General features: G+C 36.8%; 1 protein-coding gene across 1 annotated transcript in view; it reads left to right on the plus strand.

Annotated features, from left to right (window-relative positions):
• The window catches only part of BCAS3 (BCAS3 microtubule associated cell migration factor), a gene marked incomplete at its 5' end in the record, with an annotated part of 619,175 nt that overhangs the window by 328,081 nt on the left and 266,332 nt on the right, over positions 1-24,762 (plus strand). The window contains 3 exons of the mRNA XM_049861336.1: positions 219-319; positions 3,515-3,711; positions 6,968-7,065. Of these exons, the coding sequence (XP_049717293.1) occupies positions 219-319; positions 3,515-3,711; positions 6,968-7,065 (396 nt within the window). The remainder of the gene's footprint in view (positions 1-218; positions 320-3,514; positions 3,712-6,967; positions 7,066-24,762) is intronic.

The raw sequence follows: 24,762 nt of genomic DNA on the forward strand, positions 1-24,762 counted from the left end.
AGATATTTTTAAGTATACTTTTGATTGGAGGTCTTTCTAGAATGTCAGTCTTTCTAGTTTAATAGTTGTTTGATTAGGCTTTGTGCTTTAACTGTCGTATTTTATCTTGTGAATCACGACAGTATCCCAGATGCTCACATCTAAAAATGTGTGCCCACATCCATTTTCTACTACATGTTTTAACATGGTTTAAATCTGTTTAAATCTTTCTCCCACAGTGGTTCCTCCTGGAAGTCCTGGTCCCATTACTCGGCATGGATCTTATGATAGTTTAGCTTCTGACCATAGTGGACAGGAAGATGAAGAATGGCTTTCTCAGGTAAAACTCTGAAATGCTTGGGGAATTAAAGTGAAAGAAAGCAGATATCCATTGTCTATTTCTATTCTCAGATTTTTAAGTTTTTTTTCCTTAGAGCAAAGTGGAAGGAATTGGTAACCCTTTGCAAGATCACCAAGAATTCATCAATTGTCTTTCCATATTAAGAATTTCTCATAATTATTGGCGTGGGGATACATATGTTATATGCACACACATACAACATATGTATCCCCACGCCAATAATTATGAAAAATTTTTAATGCAGAGAGACAATAAAATGAATATGGTGTTTGTATATATATATACACATTAGTTTTCATACTGAGAGCATAAAATATGCATATCTTTCAAACAATCTATCTCTACTCTTTAGGACCTTGGAGTTTAGAAGGACTCCTTAGAACACTTCACTTCAACTTTTCAACTAGGAAAACAGTAATGCATGCTGTCAGTGTGAAAGTATACACAATGTGTTTTTACTGTACCTCCCGGAGGTATCTCAGAAGAAAAGCCTGGTGGTCTACTGGTAAAAATTCAGACCTTGAAAACCCTATGGAGCACAGTTCTACTGTCACGCACCTGGGGTCGCCATGAGTCTGTATCTACTCAGTGGCAACTAACAACAACAGCAACAACAACCTTGGAACACATTTTCAACAGGGTAAAAATAAATGAAAAAAGAATTGACCTTCTTTAAACAGTGAAGCCATTCATGCTCTTTGAGATTAATTTTCTGGAGCCAACATTTTCTGAGGATTGGGTTCATAGTTTCATTATAGAAATTCAGCATTCCACTCTGCACAGTTCCTAATTGTGTACAACTGGGTGTTCTTTCCTAAACTTATGTAAATGCTGCAGTAGCCTCTAGCCAGTCCTTCAGCTGACCCTTATTGCCCTTGCCAGGTGAAGCTGCCTTCATCTCAAGGGCTTTGAAATAAAGAAACTTGGGGAGATTTCAAAACGATGAGATTACAAAAGACTTCATTACAAATGCTGTTATGTCTGCCTTGAGTCTGACATCATTTGGTGAAGTTAATGACCTGTCTCAGATTACCAGTCTGGTGGCTTTTCATCAGACAGGTGCCTCAGAAAAAGTGGCGGCCAGTTGACATTTCATTGCTTTCTCAGAGAGGGTAGCCTGAAAACCAAATGGAATCTGGAAACTGGAGAATCAGACCTTTACTAGGTAACATACATTTCATCACACCAAAAATACTCACAGGAAGTTCCTTGAAGGAGGGTTGATACCTCAGTTCTTGGCATATGGAGGTTCATCCTTTCTCGAAGAAACCAAGATAAACCCAAAGTGCATGTGTTGTTTTCAGAATCAAAATGTTGCCCTTCATAATAGAATACTGGCAAAGAAACCACTGTCCTTCACTTCAACTTTTCAATTAGAAAAAGGGGTAATGCATGCTGTCAGTGTGAAACTACATACAATATGTTTGTGGTGCACACAACAGGAGAGTGAACAGGAACATCTGGCCATCGCCTCAGTGAAATTGCACAGGCATCTGTTTACCTCTCGGCTCTGTGACACTGATGATTTTGAGCTTAAAATACACAGAATGCTTTATCTGTGGCCTAATTTACATTGCTGAATACAACTACTTGAGTCAGAAATCACTGTCTTCAATCTGAGTAGTTTTCTCCTATGATTAGTGGGAATGTGAATATTGTTCCAAGACCATGATGCTTTTGCCCTTACAGGGTCATAAACACAGAGCTACACTCCGTGAACCTTTTCAGTTATGTTTTGTTAAGAATTAATCATACAACTGTGATTAAATTTGAAAGAACTGAGGGCAAAAATAAGGTACATGGGAAGTCAGTTCTATAAAGTAACTGCACAAGTATGGATGTAACAATTACAAGACACTAAAACACAGTCTTTCACCAAAGGTGTCCATATTTGACCTCTTACTTAGGGTGCTCATTTGTAAAATCATGTAATATGTATAGTTTCTGGTTTTGCTATTGGCTTCTACTTCCAGCCTTGTCTTTACAATGTTTAATATAATACTGGCAACATTCCCTAGCTCTGCTAAAGAGCATGAAATTCATAAAGCATTTTGGTATTATTGTTTGCAGTACCTAAAATGCCTATGCAGTGTTTGCGATAGTTGAGAAAACACTAACAAGTAATGGTGTTTCAAAGACAAAAATCCAGTTTGAGAGAAAATATATAGTAATTTCTTCATTTCAACAGTGGAGTCTGGGGGCAGCACAGTAAATATTATATTTACTTGTGGAAAGAAACTGGTGTCTTAGTTATCTAGTGCTGCTATAACAAAAACACCACAAGTGAGTGGCCTTAACAAACAGAAATTTATTCTTTCACAGTTCTAGGAGACCAGAAGTCTGAATTCAGCATGCTGGCTCTGGGGAAGGCTCTCTCTGTCTATCAGCCCTGGGGGAAGCCCTTGTCTTTTCAGCTTCTGTTTCCTGGTTCCTTGGAGATTTCCATGTGACTTGGCGTCTATCTTCGCCCATCTCTGCTTGCTCCTTGTATCTCTTGTGAAAGATTGACTCGAGACACACTCTGCACTAATCTTGCCTCGTTAATATAACAGAAAACTCATTCTCAAATGGGATTGTACCCATAGGCATAGAGGTTAGGATTCACAAGACATATTTCTGGGGGACACAATTCAATCTATAACAGCTGATTTGGGGTATTAAACATTATTTCAGACCTTTTCATTTCCTTGGATACTTCAGAAATAACTTCAAGTTTATCATGAATTTGATCCTCAGTGAAGGAATTACTTTTAATCTGTGGATTAATAGGTGTAATTTTCAGTGCATGTCCACAAAGTGGAAAATACTGTCTAGAATATATGAAAAGATAGTCCCTAGGGAGCAGACACTAGTTACATGAGGCAAGCAACCAGTTCTTTTACTTTCATGTGATTTTTGTGTTGTGTGTGTGTATATTTACACTCATATATATATACAAAATGTATATTTTTCTTTGGTTGTTTATTGTAATGTAAACTATTGGAGGGATATAGTGAATGTCTATAGAGGCTGTGATTATCACCTTTTGCTTGTGGTTCCTGTTCCCTCTCCCACGCAATAAAGATGGGCTTCTTAAAGAATGTGGGCATTAAGAGAAAGGATGGGATGGGATCATGAAAGACTCTCAAAGGGAAGTCATAATACATTTACCTCATGATTCCTATTCTCTTCCAGGTTGAAATTGTAACACATACTGGACCGCACAGACGTCTTTGGATGGGTCCGCAGTTCCAGTTCAAAACCATCCATCCCTCAGGCCAAACCACAGTCATATCATCCAGTTCATCCGTGTTGCAGTCACATGGTCCGAGTGATACTCCACAGCCCCTTTTGGATTTTGATACAGATGATCTTGATCTCAACAGTCTCAGGTAGGAAACAAGAGCTAGGGAGTGATTTGAATGACAGGGTTAATATGTTCTCTTGAAATGAGCGTCCAAAATAATATTTACATTTCCCCTTTTGACACAGTTTCGTGTTGCAGACTTATGTCTACTGTTACTTGTGATTCACTATCATTTCTTCATATCTCTCTCGGGTTCAATAAATATTTGTGTTTCGAATTATATTTCACTAGATCAAGTATTTAGTACACTTTTTAAAGCCATCCGAGTTTATGATGCCTTGTTTCTCACTGCTTTAAGTCTGGTTACAGCCTCTTTACCTGATCTTTCTGATGCTGGTATCATCTTCCAATTATATTTCATCTAATGCTGCATCTTTCTTCTAAATGACTTTAAACGTATGTGTTTGATTAGAATATTGTTCTGTTTACTGGGGTTATAGAAACTTTAGAAACTTTTATGTCAGGCAGGAGGTTTATAAATTTCTTTTGATTTCATTTGTAATTTCCATTCAATATTTGAGAATTTAGTCTCTTGGTTAAGATCTTAGCCTTCATTACAGATTTAATGGGAAAAAACATTCAACTATAAGTATCCTTTTCATATGATTTTCATCTTAGTATCCAATTAGAAACCCTAATTCTTCTCATTCTTGCTTACTATCACTCTACCCTAGCTTCTCACCTCTGCTTCTCCTACATTTCTCTAAGATTCAAAAGCACTATAGCCATTGGCCTTACTTTCTCACCTTTAGCTTGTGAAGTCCTTGTTCAGATTTTTTTTTTAATTTAACTGACCCTGTAAGGATGTCTGTCTACATCCTCACCAAAATGGGAAACAGCAAATAGAGTGTTTTATTGTTATATCCATAAGGGGATCAGTCTCAGGTTACCCTCATAGTAGCTCCATACCTAGAGCAGAGACTTAAAATGTAAAAAAGGCCAATGAAGTATTAACAGACCTGAGAAACAGCTAATGTAAAGGAAGCAGAGCCTAATTTTCCGTTCAAGATTCGCTCCAGAGAAATTGGTTATACCTATTAGTTTGTTTTATTTATTTTATTTTAATCGAGACATAAGTCACATAATACGAAATTCACCGTTTTAAAGTCAGTAGTTCAGTGGGTTTTAGTATATCAGCATGTTGTAAGCCATCACCACTATTTCCAGAACATTTCCATTACCCCAACCAGCTTGTTTTTATTTTTGTCTTTTTCTATTATGGAAAATTCCAAACGTATATAAAGGTAAAGATAGTACTAGAATAAACTCACATTTGTCTGCTGCCCAGCTTCAGCATCTCAATTTATGGCTAACCTTGTTTCATGTATAGCCCCAACTAATGCCTTACCCCCAAATCTGGATCACTCAGAAAACCCAATGTAAATTGAATTAATAAGGACATTTATTAGCCCACATAAAAAGTTGTTTAGACCAGAAGAGGGGCCTTTACTTTGGATGAACTAAACATATCTAACTGGCTAGCTTCCTATTGCTTTCAAGAACAAGAACTCTTTTTTTCCATAAACTTCAAATAAGTTACCCATCTAATGCTGCTAACCAAAATGTTGGCAGTTCGAATCCACCCTTTAGAAACCCTGTGGGACAGTTCTACTCCTATACTTCTACTTCTTATATGGTTGGTATGAGTCAGAATTGATTGACTCGACAGCAATGAGTTTTTATGCACGCATAGCTCCCCCTTCTCACTGCCCCAAATTTGCTTAGTTCCTGCATGGGGTTAGTGGGGTTACCATGACTGGCTAAGAAAAATAGGCTGGGGTGAAATGGATATTGGAAGCGAACCATATTGTCCACTACAGCAGTGATCCATATTTGTATATAAATATTTTCAACTTTCAGTACTGTATTCTTAAAGATCCACTGCATCATCTCATGCCTCTCTCCCATTTCTTTCTTTCTCACAACACACACACACATACTTTCACATTGTGCTCCCAAGATCTTCCCTTTTTCTGCAATTCAGTGCTTCTTAGTTTTTGTTTTTTTTTTTTTAGTTAGGCCTCTGTAATTTGTTTGATGCTGCTTACCAGCCTGTCATCTTCCACCACTACCAATCATGTTTCCGCCAAACCATTCTTCGCAAGACGCCCTGCATTTATCATGCTTAGTCCCCAAACCAAGGCTCTGCTTGTGCTAATCCTGCACTTAAGGTGTACTTCTTGCTCCTCTCCATATGTAGATTTCCTATTACTCTTAACAATCCAATTCCTATTACAGATCCACTAGAGCTTCTCTGTCTGCTGTGTGCTGTGCATATATGCCCCACCTCCTCATTCTGTGCTTCTCTCATCTACATTTTCACACTTTAGTGTTCATTTGCACCACCTCAGGTATGTTTGTATCTCTTACCGAATGTCTGCACATAGACCTAGTATTTCATGTTTTCTTTCCTGCTTGCTCCCAGAATAATACTGACACATGACTAATATTTAGCAAATACTTATTTGCTAAATTAATTACCAAAAAATGCTTATATATATTATCATAACAAGTTTTTATTCCTTTAAGTTGCCTGGAATTCTCATATCTTTTAGTCATACAAAGATGTTTGTGTTGATAGTTTTTATTCTAATACAGCTGGAATTAGACCCTTGGCATTTATCGATTTGTAATTCTCATGGAACTTGAAATTGTTTGTAGTGAATTACTGTTTTGCTGAAGCTGTAATTGAATCTTCTGTGCTAATTGGTAATGTTATGAGGTTAACTCAGTTTGTTAGTAGTGATCCTAGCTAAACCCTCTGCAGCCACATCCCAACACAACGTTTTATCCTATGCTTGTTGTCATGTATGAAATAATTTCCATTAAGGATTTTAAAGAAATAACTTAATAGTTTCAGTCATACATTGCTGCATGTTACAGAGGGCATTAGTATCTGTGGTGGTATTTATGGATTTGAGGATTCTCAAAATTCTTCATATGTATCCCTTGTAAAAGCCATACATCTCAGAATAAAGAATTTTGTTTACTCTCTCCCATTCTACTTAATTCACCCTTTAAAATAACGTTACCTTTTCAATTCTTTACTTAAAAATTGAATAAAATATCAAGATAAGTTAGAAGGAGTACGGAGAGACTATTTGCAGTGCTTTAGTCTTGTGTAAGAATTAGAGACTGCTGCTCCCCTGCTTGTCTGGTTTTAGAATGAATGGTCCTTTAATGCATTGGGCTATTCGAGCACTCCTGATTTAAGGTCTTTTGTAGCAAGCAGCAGTTTTGATGCCAGTAACATATGTGAATTAAATTAAATTACATTGCAGGATCCAACCAGTCCGCTCTGACCCAGTCAGCATGCCAGGGTCGTCCCGTCCAGTCTCTGATCGAAGGGGAGTTTCCACAGTGATTGATGCTGCCTCAGGTAGAAAACCACCCCCAAATGTTTACTGGGGGTGGTTCTATGCATTTTTTCATTTATTTTCTTGCACAATACGCAGGGTGATATTCATTTACCTACCTGTTTGTTTTTGTTTTGGGGTGTGTGTGTGTGTGTGTATGAGTATGTTTTAACACAGTACTCTGCCTACATTTGTTGCTAAACAATGCCATGCAGTTAAACATTCTTAAGGTTGGTGAATGATGTGGTAGAGTTGGCACTTGATTAAATGTAATGAACACAGTATTGAAGGCTACAGGGTTGATGACTGTTTTGCCTTTGATCACTCAAATGTGGAGAAGCAACCTTGACAGAGAACGTAAATACAATATATGGATTCAATTTACTCAACCTGTTGAGTATCAGAGTGCCCGATCTGTGGAAGTAGAGTCCAAATGCTATAGCTTGAATGGTTTTATTATTGAAAGCATAAAGTTTGGAAATTCATTAACTTAACTCTATCTATCACAGTTATTAACTTCCTATCCCTGGAATCAAGCCATGAATATGTATCATTAGTACTGGGAAGCAGATCTTTGCTTTTGTAGGTGATAGTCGCTATATCAGTATAGTAAAACTATTTTCATTCTACTAGGCTGCTACATAATAGATCTGTTTGTAATAATAATGGTTTTTTTTAATCATCTCTAAGTTTAATAATAAAGAAAATAGGGACAGTGATACCTTACATTATTGTGCAGCTGGGGAGCATCTGAAGATAACACAAACGCATGGCAGGATTTCATCCAAAAAAGTTGCTCACAGGTAGAATTATTAAATACTTAGCATTAGTCAAACAGTTGAGTCAGAGAGGATTTTAATCTATAGTGATTTCCGAATCCCTAGAGACTGCTGATTTGATTGAGGCTTAAACAGTAAAAGAAACTGGAAGCAAACACAAAATTGATTTGTGAAGGTCACTTTTAAAAGACCAAAGCTTCTATTTCTGACTCTGTCTTTGGTTATGTTTTGAAGTTATGAAGCTAAGAGATTTTATACATTTTCTTAGCTTTCTGACTTTTTGGCACTATTTTTTTTTTTTTTTCTGACTTTTTGGTCAGTGGATTGTAATTTGTGCCTCATTCCACTGTGCACTGTCTAGGGCTATGCCTACATTTTTAATGTAGACTTGTATTTTAGAGGACTCATAATTGTTCCTCTGCTTTAACTTGGTAACCATGCTTGGCCCCTGGAAATGAGCACAGAAATGTGTGTCTCTAGCCTTGCTTCCCTGGATTGAATGAGATAGGGATATACATGACTTAAACAGTAAACCCGTTTGATATTCTTGATCTGAAAATGCTAACACATCCTTCTGGTCTGGAATTATCATTGACAATTGCAAATTCTGGAAATTATGTACATTAATCTAAAGCCTGTTGTTCAAGTTTACAATAGTAGTCCTGGTTGGAGTCTTTAAACATTCTTAAACTGCCAGATTATAATGTTTTTGAGAGGATAGTGACTAGCTAACAAGAATGCATGTCATTAAAGCAGTTACCATATGTGAACTTGAATTATTAGAAATTGTCATATTCAATATTACAGTCTGACATAATATTCCATGTGTATCATTGTCTCAATTTTAACTCTTTGTGAAGTTGCCTCACTCAACAAAGAGGAGCATCAGTGAGCTATTGTACCATAGTTTTCTTTATCTCTCTTGCAAGAAAAGTTTTTAAATTGATTTTTGAAAAAGGAATTTGGGTTACTTACATTTTCTTCACAGTTCCATTGTAGGAGTTTCTAGGATATTGCTCTTAAGTGCGTAGCCTCTGCCTGAAAGAACCAGTCTCTTGAGTAGGGAAGGGCTTTTTGTGTGGCTAAGCCTTCCCGTTGACTTTTCTAGGCCAATTTTCAGTCCAGAAAGCCATCGCTCCTTTCTGAAAGACAGCCAAACAATGAAACATGTGTGTTGCTTAGAGAAATCCTGTAGAAGAGGAACTGGAAATTTATGAATAATCAGGGGCAGGTTATCCAATAGACAAGGTAAGCGTAGTGCTTACCTTGCTTGCAAGATCATCTGTAGTGAATAATTTCACATTTATTCACCACATCAGAGATTCTGCTTCTAGGTATCGCTGGCATCGCTCTCCCACCCTCACAGTATCTTCCTACAGAATCATAGCCCCTTTTCAAATTTACAATTTCTGACAGGGGCAGATGACCCAGCAAGCAAGGTAAGCAGGGGCTTATGATATGGTGAAAAACATGTGAAATTGCTCACTACAGATTAGTAAGTAAGCACAAGTAAGCCTGTGCTTACCTTGCTTTCTGGGTGATCTACCCCTGTGAATAATTCTCTTTTCGTCTACCTCCCAAGTGGTTTGGATCCCTTTGAATGAGGAGCAAATGTTGTTAAACACAGTTTTGAAGTGTGCGAATAATGTTTTGTTGGGGAAACACCATCTGCTTTGTCTAATGGGACCACTGTTTGAACAAACTTCTACTGACGTTTAACAAGGGAGCAGCTAAATCATTTGTTTTCTTTATGAAAACAATTTATGGGAAGATTCTGTTTTAGATTCTTCTATTAAAAAGAGTCTAATAAAATTTTATAATTGCTCCTCAATCAGGAAGTGCCTCTCTGATTATGACCCATGCATTGGAGTCAGCTGCATATTATGAAGATGCTTATCTCGAGGTTTGATTGTCTGTTGCTTAGAGATATGATCAGTGTGGCTCCTCTTCTTATCAGGCTTCATTGCTTTGTCTTACCTTCCAGCAATTTCTAAGACTAAATGTATTGTCTTTTTCATTGTTCCCATGGCACATTTTATAGCCTTCCCTCCTTTTTAGTGACAGTTCTTGCTCTGTCTGTCTAACCTGGTGGTGGTATAATTATTTTTCATATAATTACTTCTCATAGACTTTAAAATTTAATGTTACATAATTAAATAATTTGACAGTTACAATTTTCATAGTGAAAATATGTTATTTAAACCTTGGGATCACATTTTATCTTTTAGATACCTGTATATTAATCTAAAACTAAAAGAGATCAGAGCATTGTGCTATTTTTTCCTAAGAAACCCTCGTTTCACAATTTTTTAATCGTCTGGTATATCTCTGGTTCACACCTTCAAATAGAAACACATTCCCTGAAATACATGGGTTTTGCTTATTAACTTCAGTGATTTAGTTAAAGGGTAAATTCCATACATTTAGTTACCTTTGTCCTGTCTATATGTCAATATGTATATTTTAGACTCAGGAAATCTGTGACTGGTTGATGAACAGATATTCCCACAACATCTGTGTCACCTTATCTTTGGTGATCCAAAAATACTATCCTGCCTAAGATTTGGGGTTTGGATAATTGTGAGATGTTCCCTTCTGAGCCAAAGAGAAGACCATTCTGGAAATGGACAGTTAATAAGACTTTGTTCTTAGACATAGGCTACCTAGCACAATAGACTTTGAGAGAACTGCTCAATTTTCCCCATGTCTAACTAATTAACACCAGTACCCGTGGTCTTACTAGGCAAAGCACCCCAAGGATTCCCTTGACAGGTTATAAACTTCTTAGCTTTTTTCCCTGTACATTCTTTTTGGTTAGGTATCTAAGAGTTTCTTCTCATTCTTTGCCTGTTATAACATTGTGCTATTCTTTGATGAAGTTGTAGGACTTCTGAAAAGAAAGCAGAAAGATAGCTGACAGTGTTCCTCTTGAACTTGGTTTCTCAGATTGCTGGCTGAGATTCTTATCAGATTCTTTGGTGACTTATACTCTGTACCTGTTGGGTAACTTAATAGAATCTTTCATTGCTTTTGGGTTATAAAAACGAAGATCCTAGAAGGATCTGTTCACCTTGAATCTGTTTTTCATGGTTTGTAATTAAGAAAGAGCTCAAAGCAACTGGGATTGAAAGACAAACTTATGCCTGACCTGTATGAAGAGCAGACAGACATCTTTGTCAAACTCTTATCCATTATAAATGAGACATCTTTGGTAAACTCTAATCAAGTACAAATTTTATAGACAGAAAGTTATAAGAGGTGGTGGGAGCAGCATTTATGTAAGTTCCTAAGGTTGATAACAGCGAGGGAAGGACAGTTGTGACAGACAAGTAAAATGAGTTCTTATCCTTTTGAGCACCTAAGATATTAGTATTACATCAGTCATTTCAATAAATAGGAACAAGGTTTAGGACCCACTATTTGTTTCTGGCCTTGATTTAAAGGAAAATATTGCTTTTGTTATAGAGTTGAAGTAATCTAAATAATTTCTGAGAAATTAATTCCGCTAATAATATTTGAGCACCTAATTTTACCCACCATGAAACTAATTTGTTTATGGAAGATAATTATACTGTTAAAATTCCAAACTGGTTTGGCTTGATTGATTCTGTAATGATCATTTGTGGTACAGTGGTTAAGTGCTTGGCTGCTAACTGAGAGGTTGGCAGTTCAAATCCACCAGCTGCTCCACAGGAGATATATGTGGCAGTCTGCTTCCATAATGATTTACAGCCTCAGAAACTCTGCGGGGCAGTTCTACTCTGTCCTGTAGGATCATTATGAGTCGGGATTGACTGAATGGCAACAGGTTTTGTGTATTTGGCATTTGGTGCGCCAGACCTTTAATAAAAACAAATCCTTATAATTAGGGAAATATGGTTGGAGCCGCAACAAGTAGATGATTTCATTTTACCTTACAGTCAAGTCCATACTAAAGGGAAGTTCTTATAGAGGCATGCTTTTTGTCTTACAGAGATGATTCTCATGCACGGGGGGAAGAGTATTTCTGGCAATTTTATTTCCATGGTATCTACAGTTGCCATTCTAATCTGAGGCAGAGAAACTTAGTTATTATATCTTAAAGCATCAAATGCATAGAGATGCTGGTGGTAAGAAGCAAACAGATTTATAAGAGATACCATTAAGTCTTCCATGGCAAGGCCATGTAGCCCCACGATCAGAATAGAATTGATGTCATGACTTATAATCATGCTCTTGAAACCTTCAGCAAATCATTTTCCATACCTGTGCATTCTATTCTACATCTCTAAAATGGATATTAAGGTTGTCTGGACAAAAATTTGTTTACTCTTGGCAGGGATATGTTCAAATTAAATCATAAAACAATCCCAGATATAAAAGCTGTAACATTGTATTATAATGTTATTTAGAAATGGTGAGACATTTCTTTGAATAAATGATGTAGTTTTCAGTTAATAGAGTTCCTCATATTCTTTGTGATTATAAAGTGACGAAAACTCCAGGCATACATGTACCTTGAACACTCAAAGCCTATGTGGGATAAGTAAGAGGATTATGGATAAGGGTGAAATTAAACAGAAAGCTCATTCCTGACCTGTGAACAGTCCTGCTGAAGGGAAAAAGGAGGTCAGTAATTTTACTTTGACCCTATTTGTATTTGAAGCATTTAATGGATATTCATATTAAGATTCACTTTTTTATTAGAAATGAGGCAGTTTGTACTAATGCATAAACTATCAGCTATAATCTACTGAACATCTTCTGTCTATGTAAAATGAAAAGTAAACTTTAGAGATTAAGAACATAGGGAAAAGACCTAATATGCTCATAAGGAAAGTGCTCAGCCACATCTCTCTCCTTCTAATTTAAATATACCTCTCATTCTCCTTTCTAATATTTTTAGGAAGTTAGAAGATCAAAGTAAAATTAACAGTGTGAAAAAATTCAGCTCAGCACAATTGAGAAAAAAGTGATGATGGTTCCGCTTGTAGATGAAGAAACTGTAAACGGAAATGAAGAGGCTGTTGGGAAGGTTTCTTCTGATGACACATTATTTATTTGAATAAATCTTTGTGTCAGCTAAAACCTTGCCTGTGATTTCGCTTTTGCAAGCACTAAGTCCTTGACATGACTTTAAATCTTTCCTAAGCATTTTGAGAAGGAATTGATGAAATTCCACCACTGTTGATAAATCAGGCACCAAGTATTTATATTAGACTTTTTGGCCAAAATATTCAACTTTTTTTTTTTTTGTACCTTTAATACTACATCTCTAACATAAGGCTGAACTGTTTATGTAACTTAGTCCATGTGACCGTGGTGGCAGAGGGACAATATTGGGGGCAGTATTAGAATTTGTTTAAGCCTTGAACCGGGAATTCCATTCGTCTTAGTGACATGAGTGTCAAACTGTTAATGGCACACTGTTTTAAATGTGTCTAAGAGCCTGAGAAGCTTATGCTTATAGGTGCTATCTATAAACTCTGAAACAAACAAAGAGCCCTTCTCCATTGAATGTGTAAGCCCAGTGGGCAATTAAAAAGCAGCCTGGGACCTCACCCCGGCAACTAGTAAGAACCAGAGCTCCTGGTATCCCCCTGGATATTGTTGAGAACTGTCACAGAAAAGCTAAAGCAAATAATCAAAGTGAAAATAATTGTTCCCTGGGCAAAGCCTTGTTCTGGAAGTTTGGTATAGTGAGAAGAATGATAACTAACAACTTATAAATCTTTGGTTCTAGTCTCAGCTCTGCCTGTTTGGCAAATCACTTCAATACTCAGTGCCCTCTTCCATAAAATGAGTTAATTCAACCAGGTTATTTCCAGAGTCACTTGCAGCTTGAAAAGTCTATAAATCTATACTTTGGGTCACCTTTGAAGAGGGTTTTTAAAATTGGGGTGTAATTTATATACTGTAAAAATGCACTTAATCCTACACCTCAATGAATTATATACCCATGTAAACACCACTCAAATCAACATATAGAATATTTCTATCGTATCAGAAATTTCCTTTGTACCCCTTCTAGTCTGACCTAGAGGTAACTACTATGACTTTTATCATCATAAATTAACTTTGCCATATATTGAACTTCATATAAATGGAATCGTTCAGTATGTACTCTTTTATGTCTAGCTTCATTTGCTCAAGTTAAAGTTTTTAAAACCCATTCAGTTGTTACATATATCAATAGTTTGCTTTTTATCATTGCAGCTTGTGAATATACCACAGTTTATCCATTTCACTGTTGATTGTTCCTAGCTTTTAGCTATTATAAATAAAGCTATTATAAATATTCCTGTATACTTTTTTTTTTTTTTTAAACATATGCATTCATTTCTCTTGGACATATACCCAGGGCTGAAATTTCTGGGTCAAAAGGTAGGCCTATGTTTAACTTTATCAGGAACTACCAAAAAGTATTTCAAAATGACTACATCATTTTGCATTTGTATCAGCATTCTAGTTGCTCCACATTTTCATTAACATTTCATATTGTCAGTGTTTATTTTAGCCATCCTAGTAGATGTGCACTTAAATGATATTAAGTATCTGTTCATACGCTTATTGGATATCATGTTTGTTGTTGTTGTTGTTCAGAATATACACAGCAAAACGTACACCAATTCAACCATTTCTACATGTACAATTCAGTGACATTGATTCACCCTCCTTTTCTGAGTTGTTCTTTCACCATTAACGAAAATTCACTGCCCCCTAAAGTTCCTATCTAATCTTCTGAGTTGCTTTTGTCACTTCGATCCCATATAGATAGTTCTTAAAAGAGCATAATGCTCAAGGCAGACTTTTTTTACTAGTTAAACTATTATTATTTGGTCGTAAGACCTCAGGGGATATTTTTGGTTTAAGTTTTAAAGACTGTCTCAGGGCAGTCAGGTGTTCATCCAGTTCCCTTAGCTCCAGAAAGTCTGGTGTCTATGAGAATTTAAAGTTCTGTTCTGTGTTTTCCCCTTTTTGATCAGGATTCTTCTACAGAACCTTTACTCAAAATGTTCGGTAATGGTTGCCGGGCACCATCCAGTTCTTCTTGTCGCATGACAAAGGAGGCAGTTCTTCATAGAATCAATTAGCCACACATTCCATATCCTCTTCCTATTCCTGACTCTCCTTCCTCTGTTGCTTCAGGCAAATAGACACCAATTGTTGTGCCTTGGATGGCGGCTTGCGTGGATATCTTCTTTTGTAATGTACTTTTAAGTCTTCATCCTTTTTGGGGGGCGTAGGGGGAGGGACCTATTGTCTTTATTGAATTTTAGGAGTTCTCTAAATATTCTCATATTAGTCTTTTGTCAGATATATGTATTGCAAATATTTTCTTCCAATTACTTACTTGCCTTTTCAGTTTTTTTAATGGCATCTTTTTTTTTTTTATAAGTCTAATGATTCCTTTTTTTTTTTTCTGTTTAGCACAAAAAAATTTTCCCTTTCCCCCAGCCCTGAAGACATACTTTGCTCTATAAATTGTATCATTTTGGCCTTCACATTTAGGTCTTTGAGGCAAGGATCAAGGTTTAGTTTCTTTCAGTTGCTCAATTATTATTTCTCATAAAGGTATTTCTTTCCCTCAATGAATTGCTTTTTCAAAAATCATATGACCTTCCGACCCCTAGATTCTGTATTTTGTTGAATTCATCTATATATGTCTTTAACCATTACCATACTAGCTTAATTACTGTTGCTTTTTAGCAAGTTTTGAAATCTAATACTTCACTGCTTCTACCTTTGTTCTTCTTCATGATTGTCTTGGCTATGCTAGATTTTTTACATTTCCACATACATACATACTAGAGGTTCCCCAAGTATACTTCACAGATTCCTGGAAGTTTCTGGGGCTTTTTCAAGGGGCCTATGAAGTCAAAATTATTTTTATATTAATACTAAGTCGTTATTTGTCTTTCTTTTTTGTCCTGTGTTGATATTTAACACCGGTGGTACAGAAATAATGGTAGATAAAACTTCTGGCATCTTTGCACAGTAAAGGCAGTGGCACCAAATTGTACTAACAGTTACTGCTACCCATTCACAGTTTTAAAAAAAAAAGTTAAAAGCCTTATTCACCTAAAAATGTCTTTGATAAAGCAGTAAGAAATCATTTTATTAAATTTCATAAATACATTAAATTTTTTTTTAATTTTAATTCTTTTGTGGTATTTCTTTAATATTCTATATATCAATGTACAACTACTGCATAAAGCACAATAGTTGTCTTAAGGAAAAACACTTTTGTGATTGTTAGTATTGTGAACTGAACCAGCAACTATTTTCATGGAATACCAGCTTTACTTGAAAGAACAACTGGCAAACTCTTTATTTGTAGTTGGGTATTTGGCCCACATTTTCTCTGAAATAAACTAAGTAAACTTGTTACTTCAAGGGAAACAAGTGATAATATTTATTACCAGTGATAAAATTCTAGCTATCAAGAGAGTATTGGGAATTTGGAAACCCTGTATTCGCCACTATATGTTTGACAGGTTCTCTGTAGATACAATGCAATTCCGATCCAAATTCCAACAACATTTTTTAATGAGATGGAGAAACAAATCACCAACTTCACATGCCCCGGATACGTGTAAAGCATTATTGAGAAAGAAGAACAAAGTAGAGGCCTCACACTACCTGATTTTAGAACCTATTTAACTGCCACAGTAGTCAGAACAGCCTGGTACTGGTACAACAACAGATATATAGACCAGTGGAACAGAATTGAGAATCCAGACATAAATCCATCCACATGTGAGCAGCTGATATTTGACAAAGGCCCAAAGTCAGTTAATGGGGAAAAAACAGTCTCTTTAACAAATGGTGCTGGCATAATTGGATATCTATCTGCATAGAAATGAAACAAGACCCATACTTCACACCATACACAAACTAACTCAAAATGGATCAAAGACCTAAATAGAAAATCTAAAACGATAAAGATCATGGAAGAAAAAAATACAGACAATGCTAGGACCCCTAATACATGGCATAAACAGTATACAAAACATTACTAACAATGCACAAACACCAGAAGAGAAACTAGGTAACTGGGAGCTCCTAAAAATTAAACACCTATGCTCATGCAAAGACTTCACCAAAAGAGTAAAAAGATTACCTACAGACTGGGAAGAAATTTTTAGCTATGACATTTCTGATCAGCATCTGATCTCTAAAATCTATATGATACTGCAAAAACTCAACAACAAAAAGACAAATAACCCAGTTAAGAAATGGGCAAAGGATATGAACAGGCACTTCACTAAAGAAGACAATCAGGTAGGTAACAGATACATGAGGAAATGCTCACGATCATTAGCCATTCCATAAGATTTCTAAGGAGCACCTGGTGGATTTGAACTTCCAACCTTTTGGTTAGCAGCCATAGCATTTAACCACTATGCCACCAGGGTTTCCGTTAGCCATTCGAGAAATGCAAATCAAAACTACGATGAGATTCCATCTCACTCCAACAAGGCTGGCATTAATCCAAAAAACACAAAATAATAAATGTTGGAGAGGTTGTGGAAAAACTGGAACACTTATACACTGCTGGTGGGAATGTCAAATGGTACAACCACTTTGGAAATTGATTTGGCGTGTCCTTACAAAGCTAGAAATAGAACTACCATACAATCCAGCAATCCCACTCCTTGGAATATATCCTAGAGAAACAAGAGCCTTTACACAAACAGATATATGCACACTCATGTTCATTGCAACACTGTGTACAATAGCAAAAAGATGGAAGCAACCAAGGTGCTCATCAACAGATGACTAGATAAATAAATTATGGTATATCCATACAATGGAATACTACACATCGTTAAAGAACCACGATGAATCCGTGAAACATTTCATAACATGGAGAAATCTGGAAGGCATTATACAGAATGAAATTACTCAGTTGCAAAAGGACAAATATTGTATGAGATCACTATTATAAGAACTGGAGAAATAGTTTAAACAGAGAAGAAAATATTGTTTGATGGTTATGAGATTAGGGAGGGAGGAAGAAAGAGGGATATTCACTAATTTTAGGTGAAGGGGAAGACAACACGTAATAAAAGAGAGGTCAGCACAACTGGACTAAACCAAAAGCAAAGAAATTTCCAGAATAAACCGAACACTTTGAAGGCCAGCATAGCAGGGACGGGGGTTTGGGGACTATGGTTTCAGGGGACATGTAGGTCAATTGGCATAATAAAATCTATTAAGAAAACATTCTGCATCCCACTTTGGAGAGTGGCGTCTGGAGTCTTAAATGCTAGCAAGTGGCCATCTAAAACGCATCAATTCGTCTCAATCTGCCCAAGAGACAGAAAACCAACTAAACCCACTGCCGTAGAGTCGATTCTGACTCATAGCAACCCTATAGGACAGAGTAGAACTGCCCCATAGAGCTTCTAAGGAGCTCCTGGTGGATTTGAACTGCCGACCTCTTGGTTAGCAGCTGTAGCACTTAACCACTACGCCATCAGGGTTTCCAAGAGACAGAAAGGGCCATATAAATCAGGGACTACATCAACCTGAGACCAGAAGGACTAGATGGTGCCCAGCTACAACTGATGACTGCCCTGACAAGGAACACAACAGAGAACCCCTGAAGGAGCAGGACAGCAGTGGGATGCAGACCTCAGATTCTTGTAAAAAGAGCAGACTTAATGGTCTGACTGAGATTCAAAGGACCCTGGCAGTAGTAGTCCCCGGACCTTCTGTTAGCCCAAGACAGGAACCATTCCCAAAGCTAACTATTCAGACAGGAATTGGACAGGATTACAAGATAGAAAATGATACTGGTGAGGAGTGAGCTTCTTGGATCAAGTAGACACATAAGACTATGTGGGCATCTTCTGTCTGGAGAGGAGATGAGAGGGCAGAGGGGGACAGAAGCTGGCTGAATGGACATGGAAATAGAGGGTGAGAGAAGGAGTGTACTGTCTCATTAGGGGGAGAACAACTAGGAGCATACAGGAAGATGTATATAAATTTTTATATGAGCGACTGACTTGATTTGTAAACTTTCACTTAAAGCACAAGAAAAATTAAAAAAAAAAAAAAAGGAAAGAAAATGTTCCGCATTCTACTAGGGTAAAGTGACATCTGGGGTCTTAAAAGCTTGTGAGCAGCCATCTAAGATATGTCAATTGGTCCCATCCCACTTGCAGCAAAGGAGAATGAAGAACACCAAAGACACAAGGAAAATATTAGCCCAAGAGACAAAAGGGCCACATAAACCAGAGACTCCATCAGCCTGAGACCAGAAGAACTAGATGGTGCCTGGCTACCATCAATGATCGCCCTGACAGGGAACACAACAGAGTCCCTGGTGGAGTGGGAGAAGAGTGTGGAGCAGAATTCAGATTCATGTAAAAAGACCAGACTTAATGGTCTGACTGAGACAGGAGGAGCCCCTGAAGCCATGGCCCCCAGACAGTCTGTTAACCCAGAACTAAAATCATTTTGCGAAGCCCACTCTTCAGACAAAGTTTAGACTGGACTATAAAACATAAAATAATACTCGTGAAGACTGTGCTTCTTAGTTCAAACAGATACATGAAACCAAATGGGCAGTTCCTGTCCATAAGCAGGATGAAAAGACAGGAAGGGACAGGAGCTGGTTGGATGGACACAGGAAACCCGGGGTGGAAAGGGGGAGTGTGCTGTCACATTATAGAGATTGCAACTACTGTCACATAATAATATGCATACAAACTTTTGTATGAGAAATTGACTTGAGCTGTAAACTTTCACTTAAAGCACAATAAACAAAAAAAAAAAGTTAAAAAACATGTAATTTATGTTAATACATAAAGCATTTATTGTTGTTTTTTTAATTAGTTAATACATAAATATTTTTTAAATGTCTCAGTTTTACTTCTAACATAGTGTATATCAATAGGTATAACCCACATAAACCAGAGCTCTTTGAGGTTCTCAATAATTTTTTAGAGGACAAAAGAGTCCTGAGTCTTTGGAAACCACACACACACACACACACACACGCACACACATACTCACGTACATGTATATTAAATAATGAGCTTGTTCATTTCTATAGAAATCATAATGAGATTTTGACTGGAATTTCATTGAATCTTTAGATCAAATTTGGGAGTATTGACATCTTAAAAATATTGTATCATTGAATCTATAAACCTTCAATAGCTATCCATTTATTATTTATTTATCCATTTGTTTAGGCCTTCTTTAATTTTTCTTAATATTTGGTAAACTTCAACATGGAAGTGTTACACATCTTTCATAAAATTTATTTCTATTGATGTTTTGATACTGTTGCTTATAGTGTATTTTTTTTTTCATTTTCACGTGTTTCTTCATAGCGTATAGAATATAATAAACTCTTTTTTTTATAGTGAACTTGTCCAGAAACCTAACTTCTAATTCTAGTAGATTACTTCTGTTATACAATCATGTCATCTGCAAGTAAAGGTGGTTTTATTTTTTTCCAATCTTTATACCTTTTTTCTTTTCTGCTCTTGTTACGTTTTCTTAGACCTCCAGTAAAATGTTAAATACAAGTAATGATGCTGAACATCCTTGTCTTCTTCTCAACCTTAGGGGGAAATTGTTCAATATCTCACTATTAAATATAATGTGGGCTGAAGGTTTTTTGTATCATACTGAGGCAGTTGCCTATATTGGAATGAGAAAAAGATGGACAAAGTCCATAAAGGAACCAGATGGATGTTTTAGAATTGAAAAATATAGTATTTGAAATGAAGAATTTATTGGATGGGCTTAACAGCACACTGGACACAGGAGAAGAAAGAATCAGTAACTCAAAAACAAGTAATTATCACAACTGAATCAGAGAGAGGAAAAAAAATGACATAAAACAATGCTATGAGAAGTATGTGGACCAATATCAGTCTAACATGTGTAATCGCAATACATACAGAAGAAAAGGAGAAGAGGACAGAAGAATATGAAGACAGACTGGCTGAGCATTTTCCAAAATTAATAAAAGACAACAACACAAAGCTCCAAGAAGCTCAGTGAACCGCCAGTAGAATAAATGCAAAGAAAATCACACCTAGGTATATCAGTCAAAATGTTAAAATCCAAAAACAATGAAGCAATTGTAATAAGCCTACTATTTGGGTGATGCTTTGGAGTTTTGATAAAAATAAACGTTAGAAAATTAGCAGAGTGAATTTTAAATTTCTTTGGCAGTGTAAAATCCCTTCCTCCCAATAATGAAGAGCTCTATGAGGAATTCTCAGGATGTTTACCAATAGATATGAGTGAAAGAGATAAGAAACTAGTATTTATTTAAACAGCCATGTGCCCAGCAATGTACTAGGTATTATTTAATCTTCCTTAATTAGGATCGCATGCCCATATCAGAAATATGCAATGAGTGGGACACAAGACACCTAGCTCCTGATACTTAAGAGTTACTTAAAGTGCATTATGGTGACACCTCAGATAAGTCCAAACCTCTTTCTATCCTGTCTGATCAAATATTCATTTCAAAACACTGTGTGCTGAAATGAGCCATGTGGGAGTTGAAGAGAATCAACTATTCAGGTGGTGAAAATGTGTGAATGCAGCTGGCAGATGAAGTTCCAGTGTGATAAATTCCCAGCTTGTTCTTATTGCTTCAGGCAACAACTGACAGGCCTGACTGGTCATTGGCTTTCCATTTCTGGCATTGATAGGACTGAAAATTCTTAGTGTCACAGATACTTAAAAGCTGTCCCTGTTATAGTGGATACAAATAGTGCTGGAGGGTCCTTATTGCATAGAGATGTAATCAATATGGTCTGGAGTTCTTGACCTGAACCTATAATTATGTGGACATTATAAAGGTAGCTTGTTGTTAACAGAAAATGCTCATATTCAGAACTTGGGGGCTGAGATGTGAATAGGGAGGAGAAAAATAGAAGCTTTGTCCCTCTTTCTATTCTTCATAGTATTTAAGAAGCTTTCATAATAATCACAGCACAGGGTATTCTTATACGATGAGAACATTGTATCTTTAGGGGTTTGGGTGCTGAAGTTTTAGGACTCCCTTCTGAAGTGATCCCGATATCTTGCAAAAGTTGTGGCTTTACTATTCTACAGCTTGTGATTGTGTTTTTTCTAATACCAAAGTAGAATTTTTTTTCACTGGCCCAAATACCTAAATTTCAAATGAGGCTTTAAATAATAACACATTTGAGTTTGAGCTTTTTCTCCAGCTAAGTGGTATGCTGAAAAAAGGAATTTGGTAAGCAAATTTTGTGGCATCCATGATCCATGGGCAGGAGTGAGTAGAAGATGACGACACTGGTAGCAATTCTTAAGTCACTATTCGTTCCAGCGGGTTTAGGGTACATTGTGATTGTGATAGCTTTGCCACAAGAAAATACTAAAAATGGGAGCATAAATGATTTAGCAATAGATGTGAATCCTGATTGCTCTGTCACTGCTTGACTTTAAGATACTTGTGAAATGGTATGTGTGATGGCGTTATTATTGGATTATTCTATGTGTAGGATGCCTTGGAAAAAGAGTAGAAAAGCAATGCCTTGTAATAGAGGGCTCTCCATGAACAATGGCTATCTTTGTATCTTCCCCTGCCTGATATTTGTGCCTGCCACAGAGCAGATACTATGTGTTACATTGTTGATTTCTGATAGAACATATGGCTTTATATATATCATAAAATGTTTAAACATTGATAATGACAAGTCTTTATCTTAATTACCTCACTTGCACCTGGAAAACCCATTCTTGACCTGGAATCCTTTATTAAGGGCTTCTGTTTATGATCACTATTTCTTTGTTTGGGCCTATGGTAAACTGTATGATTAATTGAAATATTTTGCAGTGTTTCCAGCTATCTTCCATGACATTCTTTTAAAGCAGCATTATGGTTTAGCAGAATGTTTCTCATCTTTGATATAGCCCTCAACTCAGTTGTGCTTTGGTCTGTTAGGCTAGCATGAAAATGTTTGTCTTAAGATTGTCCTTATAAAGCATTAACTATAGCAAGTTCTTGTTTTCTGAAATCCATTGTCAAGACTGACAGCATCCACTAAAAGGAATTTACTTGCTTTTGTCTTTCTGGTTAAACTATGCTAACTTTCAGACATGCCATTTTAGGGATATTTGAAGTATTCTTTTAAGCTAGACTATCTTATACATGGACCCAGGCTATTGGTATATAGGGATCTTACCTAAATTCCGTTAAGCCAGAAAGTTTTATTGAAGAATTGCCAAAATTTTGGTAACCTCATTACAATTTAGTGTCTTGTCTCGTAGGTAGCACTGTGAGACACGGTAGAATTGGTTCCTGTTGTACTAAATGGCATTCTGAGTCTTAAATAAACCCATTTTACTTGGTGATCATAACAAATTATTGGTAGCATTGCGAAGAATGGGAATTCTGGAACACTTTCATTGTGCTCATGAGGAATCTGTACATAGATCAAGAGGCAGTCATTTGAATAGAACAAGTGGATACTGTGTGATTTAAAGGTAGGAAAGGTGTGTACCCGCGTTGTATCCTTTCACCATACTTTTTCAGTCTGTATGGCAAGCAAATAATCTGAGAAGCTAGACTATATGAAGAAGAACACAGCATCAGAATTGGAGGAAGACTCACTGACAACCTGCCATATGCAGATGACACAACCTCGCTTGCTGAAAGCAAAGAGGACTTACTGATGAAGCACTTACTGATGAAGATCAAGACCACATCCTTTAGTATGGATTATATCTCAGCATAAAGAAAACAAAAATCCTCACAATTGGACCAATAAGCAATATCATGATAAACAGAGAAAAGATTAAAGTTATCAAGGATTTCATTTTACTTGGATCCGCAATCAGTGCCCATGGAAGCAGCAGTCAAGAAATCAAACAACAGCACTGCATGGGGAAAGCTACTGCAGAAGACCTCTTTAAAGTGTTAAAAAGCAAAGATGTCACTTTAAGGACTAACATCCGCCTGACCCAAACCATGGTGTTTTCAATCTCCTCATATGCATATGAACGCTGGAGAATGAATAAGAAAGGCCTAAAAAGAATGGATGTGTTTGAATTATGGTGTTGGCAAAGAATATTGAATACACCGTGGACTGCCAGAAGAACAAAGAAACCTGTTTTGAAAGAAGTACAGCCAGAATGCTCATTAGAAGCGAAGATGGAGAGACTTCGTCTTACATACCTTGGACATATTATCAGAAGGGACCAGTCCCTGGAGAGGGACATCAATGCTTGGTAAAGTAGAGAGTCAGCAGAAAAAAGGAAGACCCTCAACGAGATGCATTGACACGATGGCTGCAACAATGGGCTCAAGCATAACAACAATGGTGAGGATGGCACAGAACTAGGCAGTGTTTCATTCTGTTGTACACAGGCTGGCTATGAGTTGGAACCTACTCGAGGGCACCTAACAACAACAGTTATTCTGTAAAAGCTCAGGGTTAAGATTTTGGAGTAAATTATAGAAAATACCAAAAGCCGCACTTGAAACTTTAGTTGAATCTATCTACCCACCCTCTAGCTAGTAATCCCCTCTTTACGTGAGGGTGTATAGTTTTGAAATAATGAATATTTTGCATGATTGGAAAAAGAAGACTCTTTCAGCCTTCTGTTTCTCTCTACCTAAACAGGACACTTACCTGATCCACAGCGAACCCTTTGACATTTTCTCATCAGGCTACTGTTTCCTTTTCCTATGTCAGAAATTCTCAGTCATGAGTGAACACCCCTAATAAGAGTTATTATAGCAATGGGTAGGGCCTGGTTCCTGAATCAGAGGGCCTAAGTCAGAGAAACCTGATTGGTATTTTGGTGTGGTGCCTGAAAATTCAAATGCCTTACAACCTGCTCTTAATCTTACACTTTATCCCAATCCACCCTCTTGATTAATTACTTTCTCTTCTGTTCTTAAACTTTTACTGTTGTGTTTATCACCTCATATTAAACTTAGTTGTGTAC

Source organism: Elephas maximus, chromosome 19 (genome assembly GCF_024166365.1).
Source record: "Elephas maximus indicus isolate mEleMax1 chromosome 19, mEleMax1 primary haplotype, whole genome shotgun sequence".
Classification (NCBI taxonomy): Eukaryota; Metazoa; Chordata; class Mammalia; order Proboscidea; family Elephantidae; genus Elephas; species Elephas maximus.